The sequence below is a fragment of the Cygnus atratus genome, chromosome 9, assembly GCF_013377495.2.
Source record: "Cygnus atratus isolate AKBS03 ecotype Queensland, Australia chromosome 9, CAtr_DNAZoo_HiC_assembly, whole genome shotgun sequence".
NCBI lineage: Eukaryota > Metazoa > Chordata > Aves > Anseriformes > Anatidae > Cygnus > Cygnus atratus.
Genome location: NC_066370.1, coordinates 4,910,385 through 4,926,970, shown reverse-complemented (window position 1 = coordinate 4,926,970; position 16,586 = coordinate 4,910,385). Strand labels below are relative to the sequence as shown.

Here is a 16,586-nt window from a genome sequence, read left to right as displayed (position 1 = left end):
TTTTTAAGTGTGACTTGTTTCCACAAAGGGTGATAAATAATAAAGCCTTGATGTATAGTAGAGCAAAGTCAATGCATGGGATGATTACTGTTTTATGTAATCTTCCAGGAATATTTATTACTAATGCTGAAATGTATTTTATACATAGTTACACAAGGACAGGTATATTTTTTTCCACCCAAAATGGTGGAATCAGTGTTACAGTGAGAGGCACCAGAGAACTGGAGTTTGTCAGGGAGACGAGTGGCACAGGCTGCCAAATCTGACAGTTCTAGCTACCCTGAATATACCGTGCTTGACTACGAACCGTGACTATCTTCTGGGTGTTGTAACAGATTTTAACTTGGATATAGTTTAGATTTACTTACTTATTTATTACAAAAGCCAAGTGAAAGAGCAGAGGATGTGTTTTGCAATTGCCATATTTAATTGGGATTTTCCATTTTTAGATTTTGCAGTTGCCTGTGACAGCACCTGTTGAGTAAACTGAGACGGGAGCACCTTGTATCAGCTGTTGTACCTGTACCTGCCACAATGAGAAGTTGCATAAGGTTTTCTTTTCTTGTTAATTCATGATTTTATTGTAATTAATGTAAGCAGGTCAATTAGTAAACACATTCCTGTAAGGATTTTATCTTTCGTTTAACAAAAGTTAGCCCCTAAAACTAAAGGGTGTGACAGTATTAGTGTAAGAAGTATATCAGGCCAAATCACTGATTATGCATTAAGCAGGATCAGTCCTGAGCACTGCCTGTTTACTGCCCCAAACTCTTCAATGAGTGTGCAGGTTGCCTTTTCTCCTTGCTGTTGGAAAAAAAACAACAATAACAGGAAAAAACAAAACAAAACATGGCCTTACTCTGCTGTTTGGTGACTGCTTTGTGAAACAGAATTACATAAAACCAGAACAGCTGTTATGCATGTGCAGAAACATTTGCTTCCACACCTTTTCTGTAAAAGTGCTTTTGCATAAATTAGCAGCTCTTTCCTCCAGGATTTAATCTGCCAGCTTTTCTTGCATCACTGGTCAGGGCTTGAAAACCAATGCCTCAAACCCCCCAACACTGTTGCATGAAACCAGAATGCATGCATGTTATTTAAGAACCTGGATGTTTACAGCTACTCTGCAGAGTGGACCGCTAACTTAAAGTTATGTTTTCACGTGTATCTTGTATTTTTATTTGTCAGTGACTAAATGGGAGTTACCCAAGAACAAAACTCAGGTATTATAAAGGCAGTGGACTTTGTTACAATGAAATAAACTAGCCAATACTTACTAAAACTATTTAGGATTCCATTCTTCTCTGCCTTCCATTCCCTACCCCCAAATGTTGGGTTTACTTACCCTCTCTTTATGATCAAAAGTAGGTGTAATAATAGATTGACCGCAAGTTGTAACTTCAAGGATATCTTCAAACAAATCTTAGAATATTATAAAGAGAGGAAAACTGAGTCTTACTTGGCCCATAGGGCAAGAAACCGTATTTGCAAAAGATACTTTTTTTTTTTTTATAGATAGAGAGTATTTGAAGTGGAAAAATACTTTTTCACAAGGGTTAATTTTTAAAAGAATCTGTTTGAAATAAGTTACTTGTAATAGCCTCAACTTAATGAAGGAGAAACTGCAATAATTAGCAACTTAGGGTAATGAAGGTTTATCAGAATTGAGTTCTAGAGCTGGTTTCTGTGCTGGACGCTTGATTTTTCTGAACCAGAGTGACATTCCCAAGTAGTTCATCTTCACCTGCCCTGTTGGAGCATTCCTCAGACCTGTGGTTGCAGTGCAGCCTTTATGAAATAGCAGGTTGGCACAATTTATGACTTGCAATTCAAAGAAATAATTTCCTTTTTGTTTTTTTGTGTACAAGGCTTCAGTTAAGTCAGAAAAGAGATCTTAAGATCAGACCTTGGTGTATTTATTTTTTCCCCAGAAAGAGTGAAGAAGTTACCTTTCTTATTCTGAGGCAGGAATAAAGCTGTTGGAAGATGTGCAAAATTAAATGGCAAGCTGTTATTCTAGAAGGTCTCGGTGCTTCCCTAAAAGTTATGAAACCTACTGGGAATGTTCGGGGACAGGCCTGTTTATTTGTCAGGGAATTTCTTTGGAGAAGAATTGTCCAAAAGGTATTAAGTCAGTTGTTTTCATTTTTGCTTGTCACGGTGGTTAAACTCTTCTTCTACTTTGTAGACACAAAGAACTTCTCCAGCTTTATAAGGAGAAAAGAAAAAACTTGTCTTCTCTTCCTTTCCTTGAGCTGGGCCAGTCAAGTTTATAGTACAATGCATACCTTTCTGTAAAACAGGTGAACGTTTGTCTGGTGAACTCTGGATTCTGCTTTAAAACATCACATTCTATGCTGCCATCAACAGCAACATAATTTTTCTGGACTTCAGTAGCTTATTGGCTGGCACATGATTATTTCCATTAAGTATCCTTCAGTGACAGCCTAAGAACATAAGTCTCTTCAAACGATTACTGAATTTGCCCTTTAGCCTACTTAAGTGTTTTTTTATGTCATCACTTGTTTTGCCTTTGATCTGAAAATTAAAATATATGCATTGTTCCATTTTTGGTTTTAAATCCCTTTGCCCTGCTGCTGCTTGATCCCTTAAGTCTCTGCTATGAAGAGCTCCCGTGCTTTAAGTATATATTGTCTGGGTGCTGTACTGCCTACAATGAAGAAACGTTAGTGATGAGGTTACAGTAGCTTGTTAGGGAAGAAGTTGACATTGAAGTATTTTTGCTGGCATTCTAAGAAATTAATTTAGAGAAAGATAGAATTAATCCTATCTTACGAATGGAGGATATTGGATTGATTCCTTTAAAAAAAAGGACCTACAAAACTAAGATTCATAATGAAGCAAGTTTTCTTTCCATTACTGAATCATAGATAAGCATTATTTTTTCTTTTTTTTTAAGCATTTTCAAACTCAGTGAATGTTCTAAGACATCACCAGAAATGATACAGTATTGGCATTGTATTTTATGAATGAAAACTTCATTTAGGGAAAAAACAAACAAATTTGTGCATCTTACATATCCAACAGTATTAGTTTTTTGGTTTATGTTATTGCACTTAATGTAGTTGTATCAATACCTTTGAACAGTTAACTAAATATATTTATAGTCAGACTGTTTGTTTTGCTTTTATGTGCAAAACGATTACTTTTGTAACTGGTAGCTCATTCACTGTTGCAGAAATTCATCTTCAGCCATTATGACAATTGCCCCTGATTTCCCATAATGATTTTAATTATTTTTTTGATTGTGTGGATCTTTTGTTTAGATAATTTCTTTCCTCCGCAGTAGAACACATTAGGAAGTTGAATCATCATGTTTGTTAGATGTGATAAATGATACTAAAAAAAAAAGTAAAAGTAGTACTGGTATTGTTAAGGACACTGGAAAAAGTTGCACAATCTCTTCATACTGTGGTTGCTAGGATTTGGGGGAATTTTTAAAAAACATTTTCCAGAATTTATGAACTATTATTTAATTTATTATCATGTTTAGTTATGTTTGGAAAAAAAAAGTGTTGATTGCATACAAGTAGCAAGTCTGAAATCTTGCAACTAATGGAAAGTCCCTAGGAATGGAATATTCTTAGGTAGGTGTCCCAATCTGCATGATGCTTGGAAAGCATTTGAACATACTTAGTGAGTAGGGTTCCCATTTATAGAATGGTAGCATTATATATATATATTTTTTTTTTTAGGGCTTGTATGGAGGTTGATTGTTTACAGTTGAAGGACATGCAGATCGCTAGTTAAGATAGGCATATAGGAGTTCTGGTGTGATTGGAGAGAATCTTTTGAAAATGTGAATGGTGTATATTTATCTCATAATGTTTTGTGATATGTGTAATTTAATTAAAACCCCAAGTCCTTGAATTCCTTAACAATTCTGTATTTGTGTTGTACAGTATCAAAAGAAAAATACTAATCAGTACTGCAGTCTGTTAAATGAGAATGGAAATGTTTCCTCATGTATGGGTGTCTTGTGATGTTTGTGTTAAGGATTAAGACTTTTAGCCTGATTTCTGCATAAAAAGGCCTACTTCTGATGTGGATTGTAATAACATGTCTGAAAATACCTCCCTTCCCCCTAATGTATGTAGAGTTTACTGCTAAATTTTTCTTTTTTTTTTCCCCAGGTCTTTTTGGATCCTTGTCTGATTGATCCATGTTGTCAGACTCTCCCTTGTAACCTTCAGAGGCCGCCAAAATGAAGTTGCAGCATAACATCAACCCCATTCTTCTGCAGTTTATAAACTTTATAATCTTGGTGTACTCAGTTGTAACGTACATTCCATGGTACATATTTTCAGGATCAAGGCAGGCTATAGCAAAAGCCAAGCAGGTTAAAGCTAAACCTGTGAATAACAAACCTGGGGGTGCGTACAGGTCTGTTAACAGTCTACATTGCTTAGCTTCAGTTTTATATCCTGGGTGTGATACACTCGACAAAGTTTTTAAGTATGCTAAAACGAAATTTAAGGACAAAAAGCTCTTGGGAACACGTGAAATCCTGAAAGAGGAAGATGAAATCCAACCGTCAGGAAAGGTTTTTAAAAAGGTGAGTTTTTGCTGTCTGCCTTCAAGATCTTTTTTCAAAGTGTTTGCTTTCTGTTGCAACAGTTCTAGCCCAGCAAAGCAAATTGTGTGGAAAAAAGAAAGTTTCTCTACTTAGATTATGTAGTTGTGGAAAGAATTAAGTTATCTAATTCCCATAAAATAAATCTAAAACTTCTTTTTGCATTCTTGAGTAGGTATCCTTTGTTATAGTTTCAGCCAAAAAAAAAAAAAAAGCACAAATGTTTTTTTTTAAAAAAGGATTTAGCAGATGATGTAAGAGGCTTTAAAGTTTCTATTTTAGGTGAATAAAAAAGGTTTCCCTTTGTATTATTCTGAACTATATTAGATATAATAGAGAAAATTAATAGATGCTTTATACTCAGATGTGCCTTTTCAGTGAACTTAATTATAAATTAAGCATTTACAGTTTTACCCAACTACTCTGCTAATCTGTAATCATAGTGTGGGGAGGGAGATGCAATTTCAGTATAAAACTTTGTTGTTTGGAGGGACTGAGGTTTTTGTAGCCTTTTAAGTTCAGGCCTGTGTTGTTGGTTGCTGATTCATGTTTGTTCAGAGGCATTTAAAAATATAGTTTTGCCTGAAGAAGCAAGTCAAGGTACCGTAAACATATATGTGCAAAATGAGTGTTCAGGTTCTTTGCTTCTGTATAGGAAGTTAACTACATGCTCTTAAGACAATTCTTGGTTCAGATTAGTTTTCCTGTAGAAGAAAAAATTATATAATAAAGGATTCTTTAAACAATGCTAATTTTAATTCTGATATAGGAGATTAATGCTTAAAGTAGAATTTGGTTTATATCTCAATGACTGGCAAAATTTAGTTATGTTAAAATCTTTCCAGAAGCTTTGTTAGTGAAACTTCCTCTCAATCATTAGGGTTAAAATTAACTAAGAGGTAAATGCTGTTTAACCTACAGTCTGGTTTGATGCATGTTTTCTTACTTCATTGCCCTGTAAAGAAACAGAAAGAAGTTCATGTTGTGCAAACTGGGCTTCTGAGCACAGATCAGAATTTTGGCTGCGGGTGATCTGTGCTCTGTTCTTCAAATATAATTAGTAGCATAAGACTTAAGAACTTAGGAGTTTTAGCCTTTCCCATTATGCAAGCAATTCATTCCGAATAGTGGAAAGTTGAAGAATGTTGTTGTTGACCTACTTAAATTACTTGTTTTTAGGCTCAGAAATTACTTAAGCTAGGTAATTCTATCTAAGCTTGACACAACAGTTCATTATGGTCAGTTACCATGCTTGCCCTAGCAGTATGCTGTTCCAGGTTGTGGCAAAATCACGTAACTTTACTTTTCTATTATTTTATTTTTGCATTAGGAATACAGTGTTTCTTAATATCTCATAGCATGCTTTAGCAAGTGAGTAAACATGAAAATTTCACAAGGTGCCTTTGTTTCTGAATGTTAGGGTTATTTTCCTTTGAATTTTGTCTTTCATACCATATACCTTTGTTACTGCTTGGTTCCCTTTAGTGAGGGCAAAGACTAAGGTTTATTTGGTGCAAGTTTTTGAAAAGGTACATGACAGTTCTTAATTCTTATGTGTAATGCATATAATTTGTATATCTTATAGGAGTTGCAAAACTTGCTATTTATTTATTCCATTCCAGAAATCGAACGGAGTGGTGGGAATGATTGATACATTTTTCTGAGGTCATCTGCAAGTCAGTGGCAGATCTCAATGTAGATCGTGGATCTGTGTACTGAATTGCATAATCTATTAGAAGGTGTCTTTCAGATGTGCAAATTGCACAGAGTTAGATTAGCCTAATTAATGAGAAATTATTTGGGTAAATAAATATCCCCTGAAAGTGAGCTTCTGATTCTTAGAAGAACTACGTGTATTCACACTTAGTAACTCACACTAGCAAAAATTATTTAAAGCTAGATATTTAACATCTTTAAGATCATGTACTACTGTAATATCTTCTGAGAGCAATGGTATCTGTGATAATCTGTAATTTCTTGAATTTTTGTGATCTTGTTTGTAAGAGTTACTCGTTTTTACTGGCCAAAAAATCAGAAATTCATAGACATTAATTAAAAAAACAACAAAAACGTTTTCTTCTGTGTGCTTTGCGTTTTATAAATTTTCCTATGTAGTCAGTGTTTCTGTTTCCTTCTATGGTGTCCTTAATACAAAGATTTGACAGCATACCTAATATAAATTTCATAAAAAATGTTTTAATGTTGGGATGAAATAATCTACTATTAATTTCATAAAGTATGTATTCAAGTCAGGATAAAATCCTTGAGTTAAGATGTAAGAATTTGAGAAAGAAGTGCGGAGTTCATAAGTTTAAAAATTTTTTTTGATACCCATAGATGAACTTTATTCTGCTGGTTGATTATTTTGTATGACCTTAGCTATAGGTTTCGTTGTCATGTGCTTGATTTCATATATGTTGGTATGTGGATTTTGCTTTGCTTGTAGATTTCTGCTCTATTTTCATAGTTTTCTGGAGGTGTCTTTTTTCATTTGTTTACTTTTGTTTGTTGCTTTTTTTCTTTTTGGAAAGGATTGGTAATCAAGAACAGCATTAGTGGAAACGTAGTAAATAAGACACAGTGTCGAAAAGAAGACATGATTTTGGTAGGAGAAAGGGATGCTTCTAAAACCTGCCAGGCTCTTTTGAAACAGTAAGCACATGAGCAGGAGTGGTCCAGTTGAGGTGGTGTACTTTGATGTCCACAAAATATTTGCAAAGAATGTCACCAAAGAGGTTAAAGAGCCTGCTGTTTCATAGCCTTGTCCTGGTCTAGTAAGTGCAAACAAAGGCAGGAAATAAAGCATGAGGGTAGTTACCTGGTGCTTATGGTGGCAGGAGTTTCATAATGTGAAATTTGTGCTCTTTAACACTTTCATAAAAAATCTGGAAAGAGGGAGATGAGCAGCAAGGTAGCAACATTGTTCCTTGTAAGAAATGATGCTAAGGTTAGCTGGTATTGAAATCTGCTGTGGGGCTGCAAGAAGGTTCTTGCCATGACAGGTCGTTGAGCAGTACAAGGGTAGTTAATGATGATGAAAAACATAGGGTGCTTTTATGTAAATAATACTTTAGGGTGTTTTTTTTTCCCCCAGAAGTGTTCAGTAGCAATCCATGTTTTCATGTAAAATAAGGCCAAAAGTAGACATTGCAAACAACCTCTTTTTGCATTTTTAATAAATTTTTCTACAAGGAACTATGTTTAACTTGGGATCAGTGGATTTCAAATTGTAGCTGAGATTCTTTGAGCCTTATAAGCTACTCTTCAGAAGATTGTGAATGGTGGCTGAGGTTGGGTAGCTCTGTGACTCTCCATGCACCTGCTGTTTCTTTGAGAACGTTTTGTGACACTTTCACACTAAGGATGTGAATACAGTTGCCCTAAAGTCCAGGTTAAAAAAAATGTTAATCTTGTAGCAATAATTTATTCTTTAATAGTTTGACAGCTTTCCAAATATTAACACAGTACTGATATTTAATAATATTGTCCAGTGCACTGAAGTATAAAATTTAAATATTTTAATAACTTGCAGCTAAGTGCGTTTAAAAACTGAGTGCACTAGAGGGCAGTATTTTTCTATTAATATGCTATTTCTAAGAAAACATTCAAAGGTTCTGTTGCTTCTGATTTAATGCTTGGTTTTATATGTCTGTTTAATCGGTTACGAATAATCTTGGCTTCTTGGGCCCTTCTCTTGCAAACTCTTGGACCGTTATTTTCTTTACATGTGTAAGTCGTTATCAAGCAGGAAGAAGTTCTGAAAGCTGTAAAATAAAGCATGTGTGTGAACACTCAAAAGATTATGGTGCTTACCATCAGTCTTAACAGCTGTTTACAGTAAAAACTGTACATGGAAAAAATATTTATGGAAAACTGCTGAGGGAAGGGCCAAGAAGAGAGATGCATTTGGAGACCAGTACTCAAATGTAAGGGTGAGAGAAAACAAAACCTGCTCTATATTCCTCAAAGGAAGCGTATGGGGATGCCCAGAAGAAAGGGGCATACGGATAGAGGCAGTATATGAATACGTAATAGGGAGGGGATAGAGGACATGAGAATTTCAATACATGGAAAGCAGCAGCAAAGGTAGACGTCAACATAGCCTGATCGGAAAAGGCCACACATCAGCGTTCTTCAGAAATGTAGCTTCCAATTTGTTAGGCCTTTTCTGTGGATTGTTTAATGCCTTAAGAAAGGAAAGCAGCAGTAAGGCCTTCTGATACCATTCTGTAAGTAGTGTAAGGTGGTGGAAACTGAAGAGTTTTATCGAGAATTTGCAAGTCTGTCAAAAATACTGAGTCTGGGGGAAAAATGCCCCAAATTGAAATTAGAATTTGAAATAACTGAAGTTTTAATGGACTGGAAAATGTGCAATATTTTTTTTGGAAACATTAAAATATTTCCACACCAGAACTACCTTAGTGTGTCAACCGGATGAAGTCCTAGGTCCTCCTTGGTATCCTACCAGCGAGTCGGTGTCGGTACCCAGGTACTGTCCGTGGTGTTGCATGTGACCAGGCAGCATCTCTGCTGTGGTTCTCTACCAGGTACAGCAGAGGAATTGGCAGTGACCTTAAGGTTTTGGGCTCTTGAACAGCCTGCTTGCTGGTGAAGCAAACTTTCTGTAAATAAAACAGGAAATCCTGAGCAGATAATCCATGTGAGATGTGTTTATTTTTTGGTGGAATCGCTGAGTATTGCTGTTGATGGCAAATATAGTTTTCCCGTTTTGATAAATGATATTTTCTAATGAAAACACTTGTGAAATTTCCAAGCATCTTCCTCTATGCCTATCCTGAGTTAAGAAAGCGTTGTCTTGCAGAACATGTATGTTAATGAACAATATGCAACAAGGCTGTAGTGAGTACAACTCGGTTATTCACAGGTAAACATCAGCAGTGTGGAAAAGTGTTTTGATAAAAGAATTCTATTAGAATTTATTTTTCAGTTCTATTAAAGTTTGAGAGAGATTTTCAAATCCATTTTGTTAGGAAGTTTGGAAATACAGCCTTATTAGAGATGTCAGAAAAGTTAGATTTTATAGCCTACAACTTCAAAATGTAGTTAAATTTGAAAAATTAAATCTGGAAAACAGAACAGGGTGATGAGGGAGAAGTTTTCTTTTTTTTGTTGTTGTCTTTTTTTTATTAATGCATTGTAGTGAAAGGAAAGGTCTGAAACAATTGACCAATCAAAATGATATGTTTCAAAATTGTCAGGGTGCTTGTATAACTGGATGGGTAAGGTATAATCATTTAGACTTTGAATTTTCAGTGCAAACTATTTTGTAGTGCATCTGTATGTGAAAATTTCTAGGATATCCTCAAAATAACACGTCGCTCTTTGAGAAAATGGTACCGTAAGGTGCAAGTGTACACACAGAAACCTGTTAGATAGTGAACTGTAAATTCATATCCAATTTTCCTGTGCAACAGCATTCCTGTGATGAAGAAAAATGAGATTGCTTAACTTTTTCCACATGGCTTTTCAGTGCTGATATTTGCCAGTAATTTCCTGTCCAGTCTGCTGTCCCACTTTTGTTTAGCAGTAAAAAATGGCAAGAAGATTACTCTTCTCCCGACATTAGTTTCAGAACAAACAAAGGGAAGGAAGGGAATTTCACAATTTCTGACCGAGAACCCATTGATCCAGTGCTTTCTGAATTCCAGTTTCCTTGGAGTTTTTCATCAGATTAACACCTAAGTATCATATCTGCGTAAGACACAGTGGGAATAGGGTGTTCTCCTATTGTGAAAACAGCAACAAAGGTGGTAACGTGCATAGAGATGTCACAGTATTTGTATTGGAACTTCCACAGCCCCTGTAATCTTGGGGAAGAACATTATATTGAATAAACTGGTGTTATAATTCAAACAACTTTTACTTCAAACATCTGTGGTTTATTCATGTGGATAAAGATGAAGTAGGACATATGCTAAGGCTTTTTGTTTTCTAAGTTGAATTTATTATCCTTATTAGGTCATCCTTGGCAAATACACCTGGCTTTCATATGAAGATGTATACGTTAAAGCTGTTAATTTTGGAAATGGCTTAGCAGTGTTGGGTCAGCAACCAAAGACCAACATTGCTATCTTCTGTGAGACTAGAGCTGAGTGGATGATTGCAGCACAAGCCTGCTTCATGTGCAACTACCAGCGTAAGTATGAGGCTTTCCTAAGATTTTGATGTCTTTTAACCTAACAGTACAATCTGAAAATAAACCTTTTTCTTCACCTTACACACTAATACAAGTTTATATGATGTTTATATAGAACACTTAAAAATTAAAAACAAACCCACACAACTGCATAAGGTAGAAACTGTGTACTTGGTAGTTGCTTTACTAAATGGGGAAACCTGTATGTGTTTGCAGCTGGAGTGTGGTTTCAGTAAATACATCGTGTTCAATGAACTTCTGAGAGAGGTTTGTTTTCTTCTAATCTCAAATCAGTACAGATTCCCAAGTTCCTAAAAACAAACAAACAAAAATCACACATGAATGCGTTGACTCAATTTAAGGAGTTGACGTCAAACCTTCATCTGTGCCTGTAAGTTTTATTTTAACTGGGCATTTTGTCAGTTCTTCAATTTTGATTTTAGTTAATCACGTTAACTCTAAAAAGTGAAAAGGAATGAGTAAGTCATGAACTTACTTCAGAGAGCTCTTTCTGATTAAAAATTTGCTTAGTAACTCATCTACCGAGCTATAAGACACTCCTTAATTCATACCTTAAGCAGAGCCTGATAACTTTTTTTTCATTTTGCTTTTTCTTCTTTCTGCCTCTTGACTTTCTCGTAGTCCATTTTGTCATTTACTGAATTCTAATATTACTTGAATGCTAATCTGAGACTTTGTTTGAGAATGGCCTCGAGTCCTGCTTGCTGCTTCAGACACTTTGCTGTCCTATGTTTAGCTTTGGTGAGCTATTTAAAGTCAGTCTCACTCTCATTGATAGTATGTGGTTTAATTGCACAGTAACTGGATCCTTAACCCTGGCAGTGGTCTGAGACTCAGCTCTCTGAGCTGGACGATGCTCCTTATTTTCTCACGCAGTGACTGTAAGAGAGATGTCTTCTGGGCTCTTCTGTCTAGTGACAGTCTAACTTCTAGTTACTGATCCTTTAGCCCTCTGGGATTTCATTGCTGAGACCACTAAGAGTGGGGCAATGCAGATTCAGTTCAAGGAGGAGAAGGTGCTTTCCTGGCAGTTTGGTGCTGGACGTGTACGCGGGCTGGTTGCAGGCTGTGCTGGAGGTACCTTTTGAAGGGCAGCAGGACAGGGCGTTGTGGCTGGAGCTGTCCTCACACAGCTTCACTTCGCAGCGCGGCACAGAGACAGATGTAAATCCAGGCTGCTCCGCTCTCACGTGACTCATGTGGGGGGCCACGGTGGTGTTGAAGATGCATCTCAGCCAAGGCAGAAAGCCTGTTGTGTGCCCTAACCTAGCCTGAGCATAGGCACAAGGATATGTGCAGGAGCTCTAGACCTAAGTTTCTTGCGAAGAAACCCATCGAGTGCTGATCTTGGCTTGGTATAGGCGTTATTTTCTAATGTCCATTTCATCGCCATGCCTTAATATGCCATCCACATAATTGCAGGCCTGTGGTGGGGGCATTCTCAGGGGAGCATTCCTTATTTCCACAAAGGACACCATAAAAGCTGCTGTTCCTTGTGGGCTTTGGCCTCTCCTGGCCCATACCATGTTTAATCTTCTTTACTAAGAACCAGCAACCAAAGTCAGATGTGCAGAAACTTCTGGTTTACTACCAACCTACACTGAAGATGTATATCACACAGATTTTGGAAGCAAACCTAGCAGAATTGTATCTAAAATGATCCCTCTCTGCTCTAACCATTTGCTTGATAAGCCATAGAGTTATGACTATATAGCAGTTTACATGCAGTTCTGTATGGTTATTTTGTGTATTCCCTTATGCTGTATTATCCCCTCAGCTTTAAGGGTCAGGTTGTTTACAGGATAAGCTATGGTAGCCCGTACCTTTTCCACATCTGTCTCTTTGCCTTTTGTGATGAGATGACTGTCTCTCTGGGCAAGGGGGAAGAGTGGATGTTTTATACTGTGACTTTAGCAAGGTCTCTGGTACGGTCTCCTATAGCGTCTGCTCAGCTAACTAGAGAGATAAAGACTGGATGAGTAGATGATATGATGGATGGAGAATTCCTTGGGCCATTAGCTGAAAAGCCTATGATCAGCAGTACAGAGTTAGCTGCCAGCCTTTTGGGATTGATGATGAGACCATTGTTGTTTAATGCCTTTATTGAAGAGGGACCTTGCTGGCTGGAGAAGTGGGCTGACAGGAACTTCATCAAGTTCAACACAGGCAACTACAAATTCCTGCACCTGTACTAAAATAACAGCATGCACCAGTACAGGCTGGGACAAAGCTGGGAGGAGAGCAGCTTGCAGAAAAGGACCTGCAGGTCCCTGTGGACAGTGAATGAAACATGAGCACGTCGTGCGTGTTTGCAGTGAACGCCATTGGCATCCTGGGCAGTGGTAGCACAAGTGTAGCAAGTAGGTTCAGGGAAGTGAGCCTTCCCTTCTGTTTGAACACTGCTGAGACCAGATCCAGAGTGCTGTGTCCGGTTTGGGGCTTCCCTGTAGAAGAAAGACAATGATGTGCTGGAATGAGTCCAGTGGAGGGCTGCCAGGGTGATGAAGGGGTTGGAAAACATGACGTATGAGGAGAGGCTGATAGAAAGGGTCTGCTCAGCATTAAGACAAGTGAGTTGAGATCTTAGTGCTGACTAAATAAATCTACATAATGGGAACATGCAGGGGGCGAAGCCAGACTCTGCTCAAAGGTGTGTCCTGATAAGACAGGAGGCAACAGACATGAGTTGAAACACAGAAATGTTTGATTAGATAATAGGAAAAACTTGTTCCCTGTGAGGATGCTTAAATACCAGAACAGGAGCCTAGCAGCATTGTGAAATCTCCATCCCTGGAGATGCTCAAAACTGGAGTGGATACAGGCCTGAGCACCCTGCTCTAATGACCTCTTTTGAGCAGGTGGTTGGACTGTGTGATCTTCCCAGGTGCCCTCCTACCTAAATTCAATAATTTTGATCCTCTCTTCATTGAGTGACTGCTGTTAATTTTCCTTCCAGAGCAGAGATTTATCTGCACAGCCTGTTCTCAAATGTGTTGCTTTGTAACTACACTTCTAGTACACTGTGTCAGTTCCCTTTTAGCACTTTTGGTATGTTAGATTCTCAGTGACTGTCCTGGGAATAAAATAAAAAGGCTTGCATCAGTTATTCTAACATTGGAAGTGAAGTACGTTTACGAATACTAGGAAGACTTCGTAATTTGGGGAAAAAATTTAAGATAGTGAGTGGACGGATGTCGTGTGTAGAATGGTATGCATATGCTTTTGGTTTTGTTGGGCTAATGTTTTAAATTCCCTTGTTGAGACGTGCTTCAGCACACTGTCTGCTGTCTGACGTGGTATTTAGCATGTGAGCTGTATGTCACCTTATGTGGAGTTGTGACTTGTGTGTTGGCAGGTGATAGTGTTACCCTGCAGCATTCATGCGGTCGTTTTGCTGAATGAATGGTAAAACTCAGTTTTTGTTGAAGTAGTAGTGTGGCAAGGCATTGCAAAATTGCCTGTATTGACACTTTTCAGTTTTCAGGTATCGCAACAGGTAACTGCAACTGCTCTGGTAGTGCTGTGACACTTTCTGAATATGAAATGTTTTAAATCTGATGGTACATGCACAAAATTCTTGCTAACAGAACAGGTTCACATGCTTTGTACCTGGTGCTGGAGAGAGTGTCTTTTGTATTTAAGAATTAAAATGGAGAAAGTCATTTTTATGTTGTGTATTACTCACACAGAAAAAGTAGTTTCAAATGATGCAAAAACAACAAACAGGAACATAGAGTATTTCTCATCATCAAACCATGTAAGTCTTGCATTTGCCAGAGGTAGAATGGGATTGTTAGTTGAAAAATAGGGAAAAACAGTAAAAAAGAGTGATATCTGTAGCAGAAATTGAAATTTGTTTTGAATTTAAGACTTGCTTTTAATATTGCATATGTAAAGATAAGCACAAAAGATAATCCCTTTGGGATTTGGTATATCTTCAAGACAAAAAGGAAGGGAGGGCTAATGCCTAAACAATTTTCAGATGTGCTGGAAAAAATTTTAGGTGCTAATATGGAGAAGTGAGAATTTCACAGGTCAGTCGCTGCTCAGTTTCTTCCTCTCCATGACATCATTCGTGGACAGACACCATTTTATAAATGGTATATCTGTCTGTTTCTTTTCTCTGTCACATAACCCTAGGTTGTCTTTGATGTATTTATTTTGTTGATGAGTAATTAATTATATAAATGGTTAGTTTGGAGATTCTACTTTTCTTTCGAAGCAGTGTGGCGTTTCGGTTGTGCTTGTTGGCTTGGGGAAACTGAATTTCTGCTAGATGTTTATATAACAGGGGTCACCGAAGTAAGTAGGGAGAGCTCGTGGGAACTAGTAGAGGCACTCTTCTGGACTTTGCTCCCACCAAATTAAAGAAAACACAGTGCATGTGCATTTGCCCTGCAACAGTTCTGAACTATGATAGACTGTTTTAAGGAGGAAAAAATAAGTAGAGGTCAGCTATTTACTTCTCTGTGTAAGAAATGTCTGCTTCTGAGTTCTTCCTTACTCTGCTGTACTGAGTTAATAACCCCATGGATTTCAAATCCTCAGGATACAATGGAGTTTGATCTTCTGCTGCAGTACAGCCCTAATTTGTAATAGGGTGTCTTGTTCTAATAATTATTGCTATGTTGAAGTTTTCAGCTAAATTTAGTTAAATAAATTCAGATACTTAATGTGATAGGACCTCCAGCACTGATGTTGTAATTCTCAGTAATTGCGATATCTGATCTTTAAAATTTTTCAAGATGTGAGCTGTAGTAAAGTGCTATTCCCCTATTTAGCATTCTGCTTGGAAAACAGGAAATCACTTTTTTTTTTTTTGAGAGCAATACCTCTCTTCCTTTCTGAGCTGCCTTTTTTTTCCCCCCAGCCTCTGCCTTTCTTTTCTCACGCAGATCCCATAAAAATGGCAGGAAATGAAATCTGGTTTTAAAATCGTTAATCTGAAATAACTGTGGTTTAACACTCTATCACTAATGAGCTGCCCTTAAATACCAGAAATGTAGTTTTTCTAATAGTCAGTCTCCTCAATGTTTTCTTACGTTGCTATTCTGTATTCTCATGATGTCAGTTCAATGCTGTGACTGTGGTGATTAAACCTTAATTTTATTGTTTTAAATAGATGGGAGAGTATGATAGTCACAGATTTATTACCAAGTAAGAGAACTAATCTGCCGATAAGATGTACAACAATAGTCTAATAATTTCTTCTTAGCAGTCTTTTGTACGAGGCTAGTGACAAGAGCATATGAATTCTGAAAAGTCAAATAAATACTGTTTCTTACCTGTGTACAAAAGGACTGTGAAACAGTGTATTTATTAAATTGAGAACAGATGTGTACTTTTAAAATGGTGAAAAACATGGAGATGAGAGAGCAGATCTAGAAGAGAATTACATAGGGTAATGTGGTTTTATACTACAAACTAGAGCTTGAAAAGTAGCAAACAGTCACACATACAATATTTGTTCTTTGTTACCCCTGTGAATAACTGAAAATTATGCTGTATTTAAATACACATAATGTGTATTTTTAAAGTACAAAACTACAGCACCTTCCTGTTAGTTGACAAATAGATTTACTGTTTTGCCTAACTTAGTACAGGTTAATCTCAGCCCTTTGTTATAAAACTGAATGTGAAAGTGTAAAACAAAGATTCACCTTTTCTTTTTCTTTGTTTCAGTTGTTACTCTGTACGCTACTCTAGGAGGTGCAGCAATAGTACATGGGCTCAATGAAACGGAGGTGACCACCATCATTACTAGTAAAGAATTGATGCAAACAAAATTGAAGGTCAGAAAACTTATTTATTTGT

At 37.0% G+C, this 16,586-nt stretch overlaps 1 protein-coding gene across 1 annotated transcript in view; it reads left to right on the top strand.

Moving 5' to 3' along the window:
* ACSL3 (acyl-CoA synthetase long chain family member 3) overlaps positions 1–16,586 on the top strand; it is a 48,973-nt gene that overhangs the window by 11,461 nt on the left and 20,926 nt on the right. Inside the window, exons 2-5 of the mRNA XM_050712583.1 lie at positions 450–551; positions 4,155–4,576; positions 10,574–10,751; positions 16,455–16,564. Coding sequence (XP_050568540.1) covers positions 4,226–4,576; positions 10,574–10,751; positions 16,455–16,564 — 639 coding nt within the window. The 5' untranslated portion in view covers positions 450–551; positions 4,155–4,225. The remainder of the gene's footprint in view (positions 1–449; positions 552–4,154; positions 4,577–10,573; positions 10,752–16,454; positions 16,565–16,586) is intronic.